Raw genomic sequence first — 19996 nt, forward strand, 5'->3', positions numbered from 1 at the left:
ATCGTAGAAGAAGCAGTGTTCACAGCAGCACAGAGTATTTCAGGAGATCAGTGTGGGAGATACATTGTAGAAGGAGCAGAGTACACAGCAGCACAGAGTATTTCAGGAGAGGAGTGTGGGAGATACATTATAGAAGGAGCAGAGTACACAGCAGCACAGAGTATTTCAGGAGATCAGTGTGGGAGATACATTGTAGAAGGAGCAGGGTACACAGCAGCACAGAGTATTTCAGGAGAGGAGTGTGGGAGATACATTGTAGAAGGAGCAGAGTACACAGCAGCACAGAGTATTTCAGGAGATCAGTGTGGGAGATACATTGTAGAAAGAGCAGAGTACACAGCAGCACAGAGTATTTCAGGAGAGGAGTGTGGGAGATACATTGTAGAAGGGACAGGGTACACAGCAGCACAGAGTATTTCAGAAGATCAGTGTGGGAGATACATTGTAGAAGGAGCAGAGTACACAGCAGCACAGAGTATTTCAGGAGAGGAGTATAGGAGATACATTGTAGAAGGAGCAGGGTACTCAGCAGCACAGAGTATTTCAGGAGAGGAGTGTGGGAGATACATTGTAGAAGGAGCAGGGTACACAGCAGTACAGAGTATTTCAGGAGAGGAGTGTGGGAGATACATTGCAGAAGGAGCAGAGTACACAGCAGCACAGAGTATTTCAGGAGATCAGTGTGGGAGATACATTGTAGAAGGGGCAGGGTACACAGCAGCACAGAGTATTTCAGGAGAGGAGTATAGGAGATACATTGTAGAAGGAGCAGGGTACACAGCAGTACAGAGTATTTTAGGAGATCAGTGTGGGAGATACATTGTAGAAGGAGCAGAGTACACAGCAGCACAGAGTATTTCAGGAGAACAGTGTGGGGGTTACATCGTAGAAGAAGCAGTGTTCACAGCAGCACAGAGTATTTCAGGAGATCAGTGTGGGAGATACATTGTAGAAGGAGCAGAGTACACAGCAGCACAGAGTATTTCAGGAGAGGAGTGTGGGAGATACATTGTAGAAGGAGCAGAGTACACAGCAGCACAGAGTATTTCAGGAGATCAGTGTGGGAGATACATTGTAGAAGGAGCAGAGTACACAGCAGTACAGAGTATTTCAGGAGACCAGTGTGGGAGATACATTGTAGAAGAAGCAGAGTACACAGCAGTACAGAGTATTTCAGGAGACCAGTGTGGGAGATACATTGTAGAAGGAGCAGAGTACACAGCAGTACAGAGTATTTCAGGAGATCAGTGTGGGAGATACATTGTAGAAGAAGCAGAGTACACAGCAGTACAGAGTATTTCAGGAGATCAGTGTGGGAGATACATTGTAGAAGAAGCAGAGTACACAGCAGTACAGAGCATTTTAGGAGAACAGTGTGGGGGGTTACATTGTAGAAGGAGCAGAGTACACAGCAGTACAGAGTATTTCAGGAGAGGAGTGTGGGCGATACATTGTAGAAGGAGCAGGGTACACAGCAGCACAGAGTATTTCAGGAGATCAGTGTGGGAGATACATTATAGAAGGAGCAGAGTACACAGCAGCACAGAGTATTTCAGGAGATCAGTGTGGGAGATACATTATAGAAGGAGCAGAGTACACAGCAGCACAGAGTATTTCAGGAGATCAGGGTGGGAGATACATTGTAGAAGGAGCAGAGTACACAGCAGTACAGAGTATTTCAGGAGGAGTGTGGGAGATACATTGTAGAAGGAGCAGAGTACACAGCAGCACAGAGTACAGGGTGCGCCATTTATATGGATACACCTTAATACAATGGGAATGGTTGGTGATATTAACTTCATGTTTGTGGCACATTAGTATATGTGAGGGGGAAAACTTTTCAAGATGGGTGGTGACCATGGCGGCCATTTTGAATCCAACTTTTGTTTTTTCAATAGGAAGAGGGTCATGTGACATCAAACTTATTGGGAATGTCACAAGAAAAGCAATGATGTGCTTGGTTTTAACGTAACTTTATTCTTTCATGAGTTATTTACAAGTTTCTGACCACTTATAAAATGTGTTCAATGTGCTGCCCATTGTGTTGGATTGTCAATGCAACCCTCTTCTCTATATACTGCTATATACTATTATATACACCGCAGGAGAAATGCTAGCACAGGCTTCCAGTATCCGTATACACTGCTATATACTACTATATACACCGCAGGAGAAATGCTAGCACAGGCTTCCAGTATCCGTATACACTGCTATATACTATTATATACACCGCAGGAGAAATGCTAGCACAGGCTTCCAGTATCCGTATACACTGCTATATACTACTATATACACCGCAGCAGAAATACTAGCACAGGCTTCCAGTATCCGTATACACTGCTATATACTACTATATACACTGCAGGAGAAATACTAGCACAGGCTTCCAGTATCCGTATACACTGCTATATACTACTATATACACCGCTGGAGAAATGCTAGCACAGGCTTCCAGTATCCGTATACGCTGCTATATACTACTATATACACCGCAGGAGAAATGCTAACACAGGCTTTCAGTATCCGTATACACTGCTATATACTACTATATACACCGCAGGAGAAATGCTAGCACAGGCTTCCAGTATCCGTATACACTGCTATATACTACTATATACACCGCTGGAGAAATGCTAGCACAGGCTTCCAGTATCCGTATACGCTGCTATATACTACTATATACACCGCAGGAGAAATGCTAGCACAGGCTTCCAGTATTCGTATACACTGCTATATACTACTATATACACCGCAGGAGAAATGCTAGCACAGGCTTCCAGTATCCGTATACACTGCTATATACTACTATATACACCGCAGGAGAAATGCTAGCACAGGCTTCCAGTATCCGTATACACTGCTATATACTACTATATACACCGCAGGAGAAATGCTAGCACAGGCTTCCAGTATCCGTATACACTGCTATATACTACTATATACACCACAGGAGAAATGCTAGCACAGGCTTCCAGTATCCGTATACACTGCTATATACTACTATATACACCACAGGAGAAATGCTAGCACAGGCTTCCAGTATCCGTATACACTACTATATACACCGCAGGAGAAATGCTAGCACAGGCTTCCAGTAGCCGTATACACTGCTATATACTACTATATACACTGCAGGAGAAATGCTAGCACAGGCTTCCAGTATCCGTATACACTACTATATACTACTATATACACCGCAGGAGAAATGCTAGCACAGGCTTCCAGTATCCGTATACACTGCTATATTATACTATATACACTGCAGGAGAAATGCTAGCACAGGCTTCCAGTATCCGTATACACTGCTATATACTACTATATACACCGCAGGAGAAATGCCAGCACAGGCTTCTAGTATCTGTATACACTGCTATATACTACTATATACACCGCAGGAGAAATGCTAGCACAGGCTTCCAGTATCCGTATACACTGCTATACACTGCTATATACACCGCAGGAGAAATGCTAGTACAGGCTTCCAGTATCCGTATACACTGCTATACACTGCTATATACATCGCAGGAGAAATGCTAGCACAGGCTTCCAGTATCCGTATACACTGCTATACACTGCTATATACACCGCAGAAGAAATGCTAGTACAGGCTTCCAGTATCCGTATACACTGCTATATACTACTATATACACCGCAGGAGAAATGCTAGCACAGGCTTCCAGTATCCGTATACACTGCTATATACTACTATATACACTGCAGGAGAAATGCTAGCACAGGCTTCCAGTATCCGTATACACTGCTATATACTACTATATACACCACAGGAGAAATGTTAGCACAGGCTTCCAGTATCCGTATACACTGCTATATACTACTATATACACCGCAGGAGAAATGCTAGCACAGGCTTCCAGTATCCGTAGTTTCAGGTGCTGCACATCTCGTATCTTCACAGCATAGACAATTGCCTTCAGATGACCCCAAAGATAAAAGTCTAAGGGGGTCAGATCGGGAGACCTTGGGGCCATTCAACTGGCCCACGACGACCAATCTACTTTCCAGGAAACTGTTCGTCTAGGAATGCTCGGACCTGACACCCATAATGTGGTGGTCACCATCTTGCTGGAAATACTCAGGGAACGTGCAGCTTCAGTGCATAAAGAGGGAAACACATAATCATGTAGCAATTTCACATATCCAGTGGCCTTGAGGTTTCCATTGATGAAGAATGGCCCCACTATCATTGTACCCCATATACCACACCATACCATCACTTTTTGTGTTCCAACAGTCTTGGAGGGATCTATCCAATGTGGGTTAGTGTCAGACCAATAGCGGTGGTTTTGTTTGTTAACTTCACCATTCACATAAAAGTTTCCTCATCCCTGAACAAAATCTTCTGCGTAAATTGAGGGTCCTGTTCCAATTTTTGTTTTGCCCATTCTGCAGCACCTGAAACTACGGATACTGGAAGCCTGTGCTAGCATTTCTCCTGCGGTGTATATAGTAATATATAGCAGTGTATACGGATACTGGAAGCCTGTGCTAGCATTTCTCCTGCAGTGTATATAGTAGTATATAGCAGTGTATACGGATACTGGAAGCCTGTGCTAGCATTTCTCCTGCGGTGTATATAGTAGGATATAGCAGTGTATACGGATACTGGAAGCCTGTGCTAGCATTTCTCCTGCGGTGTATATAGTAATATATAGCAGTGTATACGGATACTGGAAGCCTGTGCTAGCATTTCTCCTGCGGTGTATATAGTAGTATATAGCAGTGTATACGGATACTGGAAGCTTATGCTAGCATTTCTCCTGCAGTGTATATAGTAGTATATAGCAGTGTATACGGATACTGGAAGCTTATGCTAGCATTTCTCCTGCAGTGTATATAGTAGTATATAGCAGTGTATACGGATACTGGAAGCTTATGCTAGCATTTCTCCTGCGGTGTATATAGTAGTATATAGCAGAGTATACGGATACTGGAAGCCTGTGCTAGCATTTCTACTGCGGTGTATATAGTAGTATATAGCAGTGTATACGGATACTGGAAGCCTGTGCTAGCCTTTCCCCTGCGGTGTATATAGTAGTATATAGCAGTGTATACGGATACTGGAAGCCTGTGCTAGCATTTCTCCTGCGGTGTATATAGTAGTATATAGCAGTGTATACGGATACTGGAAGCCTGTGCTAGCATTTCTCCTGCGGTGTATATAGTAGTATATACGGATACTGGAAGCCTGTGCTAGCATTTCTCCTGCGGTGTATATAGTAGTATATAGCAGTGTATACAGATACTGGAAGCCTGGGCTAGCATTTCTCCTGCGGTGTATATAGTAGTATATAGCAGTGTATACGGATACTGGAAGCCTGTGCTAGCATTTCTCCTGCGGTGTATATAGTAGTATATAGCAGTGTATATGGATACTGGAAGCCTGTGCTCGCATTTCTCCTGCGGTGTATATAGCAGTATATAGCAGTGTATACGGATACTGGAAGCCTGTGTTAGCATTTCTCCTGCGGTGTATATAGAAGTATATAGCAGTGTATACGGATACTGGAAGCCTGTGCTAGCATTTCTCCTGCGGTGTATATAGTAGTATATAGCAGTGTATACGGATACTGGAAGCCTGTGTTACCATTTCTCCTGCGGTGTATATAGTAGTATATAGCAGTGTATACGGATACTGGAAGCCTGTGTTAGCATTTCTCCTGCGGTGTATATAGTAGTATATAGCAGTGTATACGGATACTGGAAGCCTGTGTTAGCATTTCTCCTGCGGTGTATATAGTAGTATATAGCAGTGTATACGGATACTGGAAGCCTGTGCTAGCATTTCTCCTGCGGTGTATATAGTAGTATATAGCAGTGTATACGGATACTGGAAGCCTGTGCTAGCATTTCTCCTGCGGTGTATATAGAAGTATATAGCAGTGTATACGGATACTGGAAGCCTGTGCTAGCATTTCTCCTGCGGTGTATATAGTAGTATATAGCAGTGTATACAGATACTGGAAGCCTGTGCTAGCATTTCTCCTGCGGTGTATATAGTGGTATATAGCAGTGTATACGGATACTGGAAGCCTGTGCTAGCATTTCTCCTGGGGTGTATATAGAAGTATATAGCAGTGTATACGGATACTGGAAGCCTGTGCTAGCATTTCTCCTGCGGTGTATATAGTAGTATATAGCAGTGTATACAGATACTGGAAGCCTGTGCTAGCATTTCTCCTGCGGTGTATATAGTAGTATATAGCAGTGTATACGGATACTGGAAGCCTGTGCTAGCATTTCTCCTGCGGTGTATATAGTAGTATATAGCAGTGTATACGGATACTGGAAGCCTGTGCTAGCATTTCTCCTGCGGTGTATATAGTAGTATATAGCAGTGTATACGGATACTGGAAGCCTGTGCTAGCATTTCTCCTGCGGTGTATATAATAGTATATAGCAGTATATAGAGAAGAGGGTTGCATTGACAATCCAACACAATGGGCAGCACATTGAACACATTTTATAAGTGGTCAGAAACTTGTAAATAACTCATGAAAGAATAAAGTTACGTTAAAACCAAGCACATCATTGCTTTTCTTGTGAAATTCCCAATAAGTTTGATGTCACATGACCCTCTTCCTATTGAAAAAGCAAAAGTTGGATTCAAAATGTCCGTCTTCAAAATGGCCGTCATGGTCACCACCCATTTTGAAAAGTTTCCCGCCTCACATATACTAATGTGCCACAAAAATTTTTTTTAAGTCAACTGGTGCCGGAAAGTTAAACAGATTTGTAAATTACTTTTATTAAAAAACTGAATCCTTCCAGTTTTTATCAGCTGCTGTATGATCCACAGGAAGTTCTTTTCTTTTTGAATTTCCTTTCTGTCTGACCTCAGTGCTCTATGCTGACACCTCTGTCTATGAAAGGAACTGTCCAGAGCAGGAGAGGTTTTCTATGGGGATTTGCTCCTAATCTGGACAATTCCTAAAATGGACAGAGGTGTCAGTAGAGAGCACTGTGGTCAGACACGAGGGAAATTCAAAAAGAAAATAAGAATACAGCAGCTTATAAGTACTGGAAGGTTTAAGATTTTTTAATATAGGCCATTTACAAATCTGTTTAACTTTCTGGCTCCAGTTGATTTGAAAAAAAAAACATGTTTCCCAGTGAAGTACCCCTTTAATTTGTACATCAATCATGCACTCTTATTTTTTTACATAGTTTTTATTATTTCCCATTCACCCTCTTGCACCCCTATTTTATTTAACATATTTTTTTACAATGTTTTTTAATATCCCAATATATCCCTAATTTGTATATACTAATCCTACACACATATTTTTATATATCCCAATCATGTCCCTAATTTGTATACCAATCACGCACCCTTATTTTTTACTTATTTTCTCATATTTTTTATATTTCCCAAATCCGTAGCACTTTTTTTTTTATTTCCCAGTCATTTTCCTAATTTGTATACAGTTATATATTTTTTTGTTTTTTAATTTACCATGCACCACCAATTTTTTTTTTACAATTTTCTTTATATATCCCAATCATATATTTTTTATACATCCCAATATATCCCTAATTTGTATATACTAATCCTGCACACTTATTTTTACACATCACAATCAGGTCCCTAATTTGTATACCAATCATGCACCCTTAGTTGTTTACATATTTTCTTATTTTTTTTTATATTTCCCAATAATTTCCATAATTTGTATGTACTGAACCTTTACACTTGTTTTTTATACTTCCCAACCACGTCTCTACTCCCCATCTCATGTGTACACAAAACTAAGAGGGATCGGGTGAATTTGGGAAAATACTATTGTCTCCAATGAAATGTATTTGTCAAATGTTATTTGTTCTCTTACTTATTAATAAAGTTATTAAAATGTATCTATGACTCCACTTGTTGTGTATTTTTTCTTCTCTCGTCTATGTTGTCATTTATTTAATAGACTTTACATTGTTAAATCCATTAGAACCATTCAGCCCATATAGTTTGGCTGACATCAGAGAACACTTGCTTTGTGGTGTAATGTTGCTCTGGCGGAGATATACAATACGCACCTGTGGGGGTATAATGGTGCGTTCACACGTACGTATTTACTGCTGCAGATCTGATGCAGATTTGTTTCAGCAAAATCAGCAGCAGCAGCAAAATCTGCAGCAGCAAATCTGCTGCAGATCTGCAGTAAAAATATGCACGTGTGAACGCACCCTTGGGGTACATTCCCACACGGCGTATTTGCTGCTGCGTATTTTATTTTCTCTGTTGAAGTCAATGGGTAGTAAAATACGCAGCAGCAAATACGCAGCAAAATACGCCGTGTGGGAACGTACCCTTATGGTACATTCACACGAGCGAATTTACAGCGTATTTTACGCTGCGGTTCCGCTGGTGAAGGCCCCGCTCTATGCTGTCTTTACATGTGCCTGCTTGTAGTGGCAATACGCCGCGACGAGCAGACACCCTGCAGCGATGTGTGCGGCATACTCGCAGAGAGCTCACGCGATGTGCGAATTTACTGCGACTCGCACATCGCAGTGTGTCTACTCGTAGCGGCGTATTGCCACTACGAGCAGGCACATGTAAAGACCGCATAGAGCGGGGCCTTCACCAGCGGATCCGCAGCAAATTACAGTGACCCCTCCGACCTACGATGGCCCCGACATATGATGAAATCGACATACGATGTTTTTTTATGTCGGGGCCATCGCATTAACTGCTATCCGGCAGCGCCAAATGCTTAAGCTGCTGCCGGATAGCAGCTTAATGTTCCCCGTGTGGTGCGGTAAGTATTACTTACCCCTCCACGATGCTCCGGGGTGCCCTCCGGGTCCAGCGCTGGTCTTCCGGTGTCTTCTCGGCCCTCTCCGATGACGTCAATACGCTGCTGTGCACGTCATCCAATAGGAATGGCGTACGCAGCGGCATAATGACATCGCTACGCAGGCCCAGTAAGGCCTTGCGGAAGACAGAAGAGGACCGGAGGAGACAGCGGAGGACCGGAGGAGACAGCGGAGGACCGGAGAAGACAGCGGAGGACCGGAGAAGACAGCGGAGGACCGGAGAAGACAGCGGAGGACCGGAGAAGACAGCGGAGGACCGGAGAAGACAGCGGAGGACCGGAGAAGACAGCGGAGGACCGGAGAAGACAGCGGAGGACCGGAGAAGACAGCGGAGGACCGGAGAAGACAGCGGAGGACCGGAGAAGACAGCGGAGGACCGGAGAAGACAGCGGAGGACCGGAGAAGACAGCGGAGGACCGGAGAAGACCAGGAGAGCCCAGCGGAGGCCCGGGATCACCATCGGGAGCGGCGGGGACAGGTGAGTACAGCTTCCTATACTTTACATTGCACGAATCCCTCAACATACGATGGATTCGACAAACGATGGCTCGTTTGGAACGAATTACCATTGTATGTTGAGGGACCACTGTACGCTGCTTAAATCAGCTCGTGTGAAAGTACCCTAAGGGTGTTTTTTGGCTAAAACCAGAGAACAATAGCTCAGTACAGCAGTCACTGTCGGTGAGTCCATCTTTATTCCATTAGCTGGTAAATACTTCTTGTATCGTCAGCAAGAAGAATCATATATAATAATAGGACAGTGTTCAGACAGCGGCCTAGTACATTAACTTCTTGAGAAATAGGCGGACGCTGTTATTTTTTAATTATTTTTTGGCAAAACTAACAGAGAAAATGAAGGAAAAGTCTTTGACAGACAAATGAATTGAAATATTCCAAGTTTAACATCAATTTCCTGAGGACCCAGAGTTGTGAGGGTCCAAATGGTCATATTAAGACAAATGTATAGAAGACAAAAGCTCAACAAGTGCGTACAATAACTGGTGGTTGTAACTAGAGATGAGCAAACTTACAGTAAATTCAATTCGTCACAAACTTCTCGGCTCGGCAGTTGATGACTTTTCCTGCATAAATTAGTTCAGCTTTCCGGTGCTCCAGTGGGCTGGAAAAGGTGGATACAGTCCTAGGAGACTCTTTCCTAGGAATGTATCCACCTTTTCCAGACCACCGGAGCACCTGAAAGCGGAACTAATTTATGCAGGATAAGTCATCAACTGCCGAGCCGAGAAGTTTGTGACGAATCGAATTTACTGTAAGTTCGCTCATCTCTAGTTGTAACAGGTCAGCGACAAATATGGCCAACTAGGTCCAATCCATCTGTACTATCATGTTGTAAAATAACCAAGAAAGATAAGGAGTGGGGCAATAGTGTCCTGGGATCCATCGGCACTCTAGGTACTGATATGGTGACTGGGCTATATTGGGGGTAGTAGTCCTCCAACAACTTCTTCAAGATACCGGGTAGTGTATTTATAGTGGTCTTTAATAATGGTTTGTATTAGAGATAAGAAAACATTTGAAAAGTTCAACTCGCCGGTTATGACAAAACTTTTTCAAAATTATCGGTTCAATTTGGCTCGGTTCAACCCTAACCGGCAATCAAATAATCCCCAGACACATTTCTAACACTGCCTAACAGCTATTAAAAGGGGTACTCCAGTTTTTTTATGAACTGGTGCCAGAAAGTTAAACAGATTTGTAAATTACTTCAATTTAAAAATCTCAATCCTTCCAGTACTTATTAGCAGCTGTATGCTACAGAGGAAATTCTCTTCTTTTTGAATTTCCTTTTTGTCTTGTCCACACTGCTCTTTGCCAACACCTCTGTCCATGTCAGGAACTGTCCAGAGCAGCATAGGTTTGCTATGGGGATTTTCTCCTGCTCTGGACAGTTCCTGATACGGGCATCATGTGTCAGCAGAGAGCACTGTGGACAAGACAAAAAAGAAATTCAAAAAGAAAAAAATTTCCTCTGTAGCAAACAGCTGCTAATAAGTACTGGAAGGGTAAATATTTGTTTAATAGAAGTGATTTACAAATCTGTAACTTTCTGGCACCAGTTGATTAAAAATATAAACCCTATAAACCCATGAGCACTTCCCTCTCTACTGCTAATACCTCTCCCTATACACCTGTGAGCACTTCCCTCTACTGCTAATACCTCTCCCTATACACCCATTTGCACTTCCCCCTACTGCTAATACCTCTCCCTATACATCCATGATCACTTCCCTCTCTACTGCAAATACCTCTCCCTATAAACCCATGAGCACTTCCCTCTCTATTGCTAATACCTATCCCTATACACCCATGAGCACTTCCCTGTCTACTGCTAATACCTCTCCCTATACACATCCGTGAGCACTTCCCTCTACTGCTAATACATCTCCCTATACACCCATGAGCACTTCCTTCTCTACTGCTAATACATCTCCCTATACACCCATGAGCACTTACCTCTCTACTGCTAATACCTCTCCCTATACACATCCGTGAGCACTTCCCTCTACTGCTAATACCTCTCCCTATACACCTGTGAGCACTTCCCTCTACTGCTACCTCTTCCTATACACCCATGAGCACTTCCCTCTACTGCTAATACCTCTCCCTATACACCCATTTGCACTTCCTCCTACTGCTAATACCTCTCCATATACATCCATGAGCACTTCCCTCTCTACTGCAAATACCTCTCCCTATACACCTGTGAGCACTTCCCTCTACTGCTAATACCTCTCCCTATACACCCATTTGCACTTCCCCCTACTGCTAATACCACTCCATATACATCCATGAGCACTTCCCTCTCTAGTGCAAATACCTCTCCCTATAAACCCATGAGCACTTCCCTCTCTATTGCTAATACCTCTCCCTATACACCCATTTGCACTTCCCCCTACTGCTAATACCTCTCCATATACATCCATGAGCACTTCCCTCTCTAGTGCAAATACCTCTCCCTATAAACCCATGAGCACTTCCCTCTCTATTGCTAATACCTATCCCTATACACCCATGAGCACTTCTCTCTCTACTACTACTAATACCTCTCCCTATACACCCATGAGCACTTCCCTCTGTACTGCTAATACCTCTCCCATTACACCCATGAGTATTTCCCTCTACTGCTAATATCTACCAGACATAGTATCTGAAATAGAGGTGGGGGTCATCTTGGTAATAGTGACCACAGCATAATAAGTTTTCATTTATCCTATAAGAGGATGTCTACTAGTAGGGCTACAAAACCATTAAACTACAAGAAGAACAATTGTCACCAACTAAGAGAAGACCTCAGTGATATAGATTGGGACCTTATCCTCAGTAATAAAAGTACACAAGCTAAATGGGACAATTATATAAGTATCCTGAATAGATCTTGTGAACGACATCTACCCTACAGGAATAAAAAGGCTTGAAATAAGAGAAAACCAATATGGTAAACCAAAACAGTTAGGAAAGCATTTATAGTACTAAAGCAAGACGGTAGTGGGAAAGCGTTAAAAAATTCTAAGGACAGGAACAAATTCTTTAAGAAATAAAACTAGCAAAAATTGCAACAGAGACAATGATTGCCATAGAAAGTAAAACGAACCCAAAAATATTCTTCACCAACATAAATAATAAACTTAAAGGGGTATTCCAGGCAAAAACTTTTTTTTATATAGATCAACTGGCTCCGGAAAGTTAAACAGATTTGTAAATTACTTCTATTAAAAAATCTTAATCCTTCCAATAGTTATTAGCTTCTGAAGTTTTCTGTCTAACTGCTCAATGATGATGTCACGTCCCGGGAGCTGTGCATGATGGGAGAATATCCCCATAGGAACTGCACAGCTCCCAAGATGTGAGTCATCAGAGAGCAGTTAGACAGAAAACAACAACTCAACTTCAGAAGCTAATAACTATTGGAAGGATTAAGATTTTTTAATAGAAGTAATTTACAAATCTGCTTAACTTTCCGGAGCCAGTTGATATATAAAAAAAAGTTTTGGCCTGGAATACCCCTTTAAATCTGATAATGTTGACCCCCTAAGGAATAATCTGGGCGTAATAGTGGAAGAGGATGCAGAAAGGGCCAATCTATTAAATGCCTTCTTATCTACTGTATTTACAAAGGAAAATCCAATGTCAGATAACAAGGGAAAGAATAATGTAAAATCTTCAGCAAATCTCACCTGTTTCACCCAACAATCCGTTGGATAGGGGACAACATGTCTAGCGCCATAACTCCTCTGAAATAATTACCACTAATACCCTTTCCTCAGATACTGAGGTTAGATTACATTATATACACTACACCAGTGTTTCCCAACCTTTTTCGGGTCGGGGCACACCTCGGAAATTTTTTTTTCCTCGGGGCACCGCTACCGAGGTTGACAAGCAAGAAAAAAAAAAAAAAAAGGAAAAAACGATAAAAAACGCAATGCACTATATCTATTTATGTAGTTTAAAGTGCTGCTTTATACAGCAACTCACCAATGACGTCTTCTCTAATTTGCATTGTTGCCTTCTCTTCTCCATCTGGTCTGGGCCATCATCACGATTTCTTCCACACACAATTCTTCACCTTTAAACCTGGAAAACAAATCTATTAGGCGCCAAACTTTTTTTTCTTTTTTTTTTTTACATGGGTGACAGAGGGGTGTAGAAGAGTGGATATGGGTGACAGAGGGGTGGACATGGGTGACAGAAGGGTTTAGAGGAGTGTACATGGGTGACAGAGGGGTTTAGAGGAGCGTACATGGGTGACGGAGGGGTGTAGAGGAGCGTTCAGAGAGGTGTAGAGGAGCGTACATGGGTGACAGGGGTATAGAGGAGCGTACATGGGTGACGGGTGTAGAGGAGTGTCCATGGGTGACAGATGGATGTACATGGGTGACAGAGGGGTGTAGAGGAGTGTACATGGGTGACAGATGTGTGCATGGGTGACAGAGGGGTGTAGAGGAGTGTACATGGGTGACAGAGGGGTATAGAGGACTGTACATGAGTGACAGAGGGGTATAGAGGAGTGTACATGGGTGACAGAGGGGTGTAGAGGAGCATACATGGGTGAAAGGGGTGTAGAGGAATGTACAAAGGGGTGTATAGGAGCGTACATGGGTGACGGGTGTAGAGGAGTGGACAGATGGGTGTAGAGGAGTGTACATGGGTGACAGATGGGTGTACATGGGTGACAGAGGGGTGTAGAGGAGTGTACATGGGTGACAGATGGGTGTACATGGGTGACAGATGGGTGTACATGGGTGACAGAGGGGTATAGAGGAGTGTACATGGGTGACAGAGGGGTGTAGAGGAGCATACATGGGTGAAAGGGGTGTAGAGGAGCGTACATGGGTGAAAGGGGTGTAGAGGAGCGTACATGGGTGACAGGGGTGTTGAGGAGTGTACAGAGTGGTGTTGAGGAATGTACAAAGGGGTGTAGAGTAGTGTACATGTGTGACAAATGGGTGTAGAGGAGTGTACATGGGTGACAGAGGGGTATAGAGGAGTGTACATGGGTGACGGGTATAGAGGAGTGTACATGGGTGACAGAGGGTGTAGAGGAGCATACATGGGTGAAAGGGGTGTAGAGGAATGTACAAAGGGGTGTATAGGAGCGTAGATGGGTGACAGGGGTGTAGAGGAGTGTACATGGGTGACAGGGGTGTAGAGGAGCATACATGGGTGAAAGGGGTGTAGAGGAGCATACATGGGTGAAAGGGGTGTAGAGGAGCATACATGGGTGAAAGGGGTGTAGAGGAGTGTACAGAGTGGTGTTGAGGAGTGTACAAAGGGGTGTAGAGTAGTGTACATGTGTGACAAATGGGTGTAGAGGAGTGTACATGGGTGACAGAGGGTGTAGAGGAGCATACATGGGTGGAAGGGGTGTAGAGGAATGTACAAAGGGGTGTATAGGAGCGTAGATGGGTGACAGGGGTTTAGAGGAGTGTACATGAGTGACAGAGGGGTGTAGAGGAGTGTACATGAGTGACAAAGGGGTGTAGAGGAGTGTACATGGGTGACAGAGGGGTATAGAGGAGTGTGCATGGGTGACAGAGGGGTGTAGAGGAGTGTACATGGGTGACAGAGGGGTGTAGAGGAGTGTACATGTGTGACAGATGGGTGTAGAGGAGTGTACATGTGTGACAGGGGTATAAAGGAGTGTACATGGGTGACGGGTATAGAGGAGTGTACATGAGTGACAGAGGGGTATAGAGGAGTGTATATGGGTGACAGGGGTGTAGAGGAGTGTACATGGGTGAAAAAGGGGTATAGAGGAGTGTACATGGGTGACAGAGGGGTATAGAGGAGTGTACATGGGTGACAGAGGGGTGCAGAAGAGTGTACATGGGTGACAGGGATGTAGAGGAGCATACATGGGTGAAAGGGGTGTAGAGGAGCGTACATGGGTGACAGGGGTGTAGAGGAGTGTACAGAGTGGTGTTGAGGAGTGTACAAAGGGGTGTAGAGGAGTGTACATGGGTGACAGGGGTGTAGAGGAGTGGACAGATGGGTGTAGAGGAGTGTACATGGGTGACAGATGGGTGTACATGGGTGACAGATGGGTGTACATGGGTGACAGATGGGTGTACATGGGTGACAGATGGGTGTAGAGGAGTGTACATGGGTGACAGAGGGGTGTAGAGAAGTGTACATGGGTGACAGAGGGGTGTAGAGAAGTGTACATGGATGACAGAGGGCTGTAGAGAAGTGTACATGGGTGACAGAGGGGTGTAGAGGAGTGTACAGAGGGGTGTAGGGAGGTGTACAAGGGTGATAGATGGGTGTAGAAGAGTGAACATGGGTGACGGGGGCATAGGGGTGACAGAGGGGTGGACAGGGGGTGGACATGGGTGACAGGAGGGTGGACAGGGGGTCAGAGGGGTGGACAAGGGGGTAAAAGAGGGACAGGAGTGACAGAGGGGTGGACTGGGGTAACAAAGGGACAGATGGGTGAACAGGAGGGTGGACATGGGTGACAGAGTAGACAACGGGGGTAGACAGGGGGGTAAACATGAGTGACAGGGGAGTGGACAAGGCAGACGTGGATGACAGGAGGGTGGACATGGGTGAGAGGGGGGGTGGACATGGGTGACGGGGATGATAGGTGGGGGGACATGTGTTAGTGCGGGTGGACATGAGTGATGGGGGGTGGACATGGGTGACAGGGAAGGGTGGACATGGGTGACAGGGAAGGGTGGACATGGGTGACAGGGAAGGGTGGACATGGGTGACAGGGAAGGGTGGACATGGGTGACAGGGAAGGGTGGACATGGGTGACAAGGATGGGCAGGGGTGACAGAGGGTTGGATGGGGGTGGACATGGATGACAGGAGAGTGGACATGGGAGACAGGGGGTCAGAGGGGTGGACAAGGAGGGTGACGGGGGGGGGTGGACATGAGTGACGGGGGGGGTGGACATGAGTGACGGGGGGGGGTGGACATGAGTGACGGGGGGGGGTGGACATGGGTGACGGGGGGGGGGTGGACATGGGTGACGGGGGGGGGTGGACATGGGTGACGGGGGGGGGTGGACATGGGTGACGGGGGGGGTGGACATGGGTGACGGGGGGGGTGGACATGGGTGACAGGGGGGGTGGACATGGGTGACAGGGGGGGTGGACATGGGTGACAGGGGGGGGGTGGACATGGGTGACAGGGGGGGGGTGGACATGGGTGACAGGGGGGGGGTGGACATGGGTGACAGGGGGGGGGTGGACATGGGTGACAGGGGGGGGGTGGACATGGGTGACAGGGGGGGGGTGGACATGGGTGACAGGGGGGGGGTGGACATGGGTGACAGGGGGGGGGTGGACATGGGTGACAGGGGGGGGGTGGACATGGGTGACAGGGGGGGGTGGACATGGGTGACAGGGGGGGGTGGACATGGGTGACAGGGGGGGTGGACATGGGTGACAGGGGGGGTGGACATGGGTGACAGGGGGGGTGGACATGGGTGACAGGGGGGGTGGACATGGGTGACAGGGGGGGTGGACATGGGTGACAGGGGGGGTGGACATGGGTGACAGGGGGGGTGGACATGGGTGACAGGGGGGGTGGACATGGGTGACAGGGGGGGTGGACATGGGTGACAGGGGGGGTGGACATGGGTGACAGGGGGGGTGGACATGGGTGACAGGGGGGGTGGACATGGGTGACAGGGGGGGTGGACATGGGTGACAGGGGGGGTGGACATGGGTGACAGGGGGGGTGGACATGGGTGACAGGGGGGGTGGACATGGGTGACAGGGGGGGTGGACATGGGTGACAGGGGGGGTGGACATGGGTGACAGGGGGGGTGGACATGGGTGACAGGGGGGGTGGACATGGGTGACAGGGGGGGTGGACATGGGTGACAGGGGGGGTGGACATGGGTGACAGGGGGGGTGGACATGGGTGACAGGGGGGGTGGACATGGGTGACAGGGGGGGTGGACATGGGTGACAGGGGGGGTGGACATGGGTGACAGGGGGGGTGGACATGGGTGACAGGGGGGGTGGACATGGGTGACAGGGGGGGTGGACATGGGTGACAGGGGGGGTGGACATGGGTGACAGGGGGGGTGGACATGGGTGACAGGGGGGGTGGACATGGGTGACAGGGGGGGTGGACATGGGTGACAGGGGGGGTGGACATGGGTGACAGGGGGGGTGGACATGGGTGACAGGGGGGGTGGACATGGGTGACAGGGGGGGTGGACATGGGTGACAGGGGGGGTGGACATGGGTGACAGGGGGGGTGGACATGGGTGACAGGGGGGGTGGACATGGGTGACAGGGGGGGTGGACATGGGTGACAGGGGGGGTGGACATGGGTGACAGGGGGGGTGGACATGGGTGACAGGGGGGGTGGACATGGGTGACAGGGGGGGTGGACATGGGTGACAGGGGGGGTGGACATGGGTGACAGGGGGGGGTGGACATGGGTGACAGGGGGGGTGGACATGGGTGACAGGGGGGGTGGACATGGGTGACAGGGGGGGGTGGACATGGGTGACAGGGGGGGGTGGACATGGGTGACAGGGGGGGTGGACATGGGTGACAGGGGGGGTGGACATGGGTGACAGGGGGGGTGGACATGGGTGACAGGGGGGGTGGACATGGGTGACAGGGGGGGTGGACATGGGTGACAGGGGGGGTGGACATGGGTGACAGGGGGGGTGGACATGGGTGACAGGGGGGGTGGACATGGGTGACAGGGGGGGGTGGACATGGGTGACAGGGGGGGGTGGACATGGGTGACAGGGGGGGGTGGACATGGGTGACAGGGGGGGGTGGACATGGGTGACAGGGGGGGTGGACATGGGTGACAGGGGGGGTGGACATGGGTGACAGGGGGGGTGGACATGGGTGACAGGGGGGGTGGACATGGGTGACAGGGGGGGGTGGACATGGGTGACAGGGGGGGTGGACATGGGTGACAGGGGGGGTGGACATGGGTGACAGGGGGGGTGGACATGGGTGACAGGGGGGGTGGACATGGGTGACAGGGGGGGTGGACATGGGTGACAGGGGGGGTGGACATGGGTGACAGGGGGGGTGGACATGGGTGACAGGGGGGGTGGACATGGGTGACAGGGGGGTGGACATGGGTGACAGGGGGTCAGAGGGGTGGACATGGGGGTAAAAGAGGGACAGGAGTGACAGAGAGGGGTGGACTGGGGTGACAAAGGGACAGATGGGTGAAGAGGAGGGTGGACATGGGTGACAGGGTAGACTACGGGGGTAGACGGGGTAAACATGAGTGACAGAGATGGACAGGGGGGTGGACAAGGCAGACATGGATGACAGGGGGGGTGGACATGGGTGACAGGGGGGGTGGACATGGGTGACAGGGGGGTCAGAGGGGTGGACATGGGGGTAAAAGAGGGACAGGAGTGACAGAGAGGGGTGGACTGGGGTGACAAAGGGACAGATGGGTGAACAGGAGGGTGGACATGGGTGACAGGGTAGACTACGGGGGTAGACGGGGTAAACATGAGTGACAGAGATGGACAGGGGGGTGGACAAGGCAGACATGGATGACAGGAGGGTGGACATGGGTGAGAGGGGAGGTGGACATGGGTGACATTAAGGTGAACATGGGTGACAGGGAGGGTGGACATGGGTGACATTAAGGTGAACATGGGTGACAGGGAGGGTGGACATGGGTGACAGGGTAGACTGGGGAGTGGACAAGGCAGACATGGATGACAGGAAGGTGGAAATGGGTGACGGGGATGATAGGTGGGGGGACATGTGTGAGAGGGGGTGGACATGAGTGACGGGGAGGGTGGACATGGGTGACAGGGGGAGGGTGGACATGGGTGACAGGGGGAGGGTGGACATGGGTGACAGGGGGAGGGTGGACATGGGTGACAGGGGGAGGGTGGACATGGGTGACAGGGGGAGGGTGGACATGGGTGACAGGGGGAGGGTGGACATGGGTGACAGGGGGAGGGTGGACATGGGTGACAGGGGGAGGGTGGACATGGGTGACAGGGGGAGGGTGGACATGGGTGACAGGGGGAGGGTGGACATGGGTGACAGGGGGGGGGGTGGACATGGGTGACAGGGGGGGGGTGGACATGGGTGACAGGGGGGGGTGGACATGGGTGACAGGGGGGGGGTGGACATGGGTGACAGGGGGGGGGTGGACATGGGTGACAGGGGGGGGTGGACATGGGTGACAGGGGGGGGGTGGACATGGGTGACAGGGGGGGGGTGGACATGGGTGACAGGGGGGGGGGTGGACATGGGTGACAGGGGGGGGGTGGACATGGGTGACAGGGGGGGGTGGACATGGGTGACAGGGGGGGGTGGACATGGGTGACAGGGGGGGGTGGACATGGGTGACAGGGGGGGGTGGACATGGGTGACAGGGGGGGTGGACATGGGTGACAGGGGGGGTGGACATGGGTGACAGGGGGGGTGGACATGGGTGACAGGGGGGGTGGACATGGGTGACAGGGGGGGTGGACATGGGTGACAGGGGGGGTGGACATGGGTGACAGGGGGGGTGGACATGGGTGACAGGGGGGGTGGACATGGGTGACAGGGGGGGTGGACATGGGTGACAGGGGGGGTGGACATGGGTGACAGGGGGGGTGGACATGGGTGACAGGGGGGGTGGACATGGGTGACAGGGGGGGTGGACATGGGTGACAGGGGGGGTGGACATGGGTGAC

General features: G+C 48.6%; 1 protein-coding gene across 1 annotated transcript in view; it reads right to left on the reverse strand.

Moving 5' to 3' along the window:
• LOC130295068 (uncharacterized) overlaps nt 1-19996 on the reverse strand; it is a gene marked incomplete at its 3' end in the record, with an annotated part of 238076 nt that overhangs the window by 214427 nt on the left and 3653 nt on the right. The window contains 1 exon segment of the mRNA XM_056545368.1: nt 13327-13425. Coding sequence (XP_056401343.1) covers nt 13327-13371 — 45 coding nt within the window.

Source organism: Hyla sarda, chromosome 1, assembly GCF_029499605.1.
Source record: "Hyla sarda isolate aHylSar1 chromosome 1, aHylSar1.hap1, whole genome shotgun sequence".
Lineage (NCBI taxonomy): Eukaryota > Metazoa > Chordata > Amphibia > Anura > Hylidae > Hyla > Hyla sarda.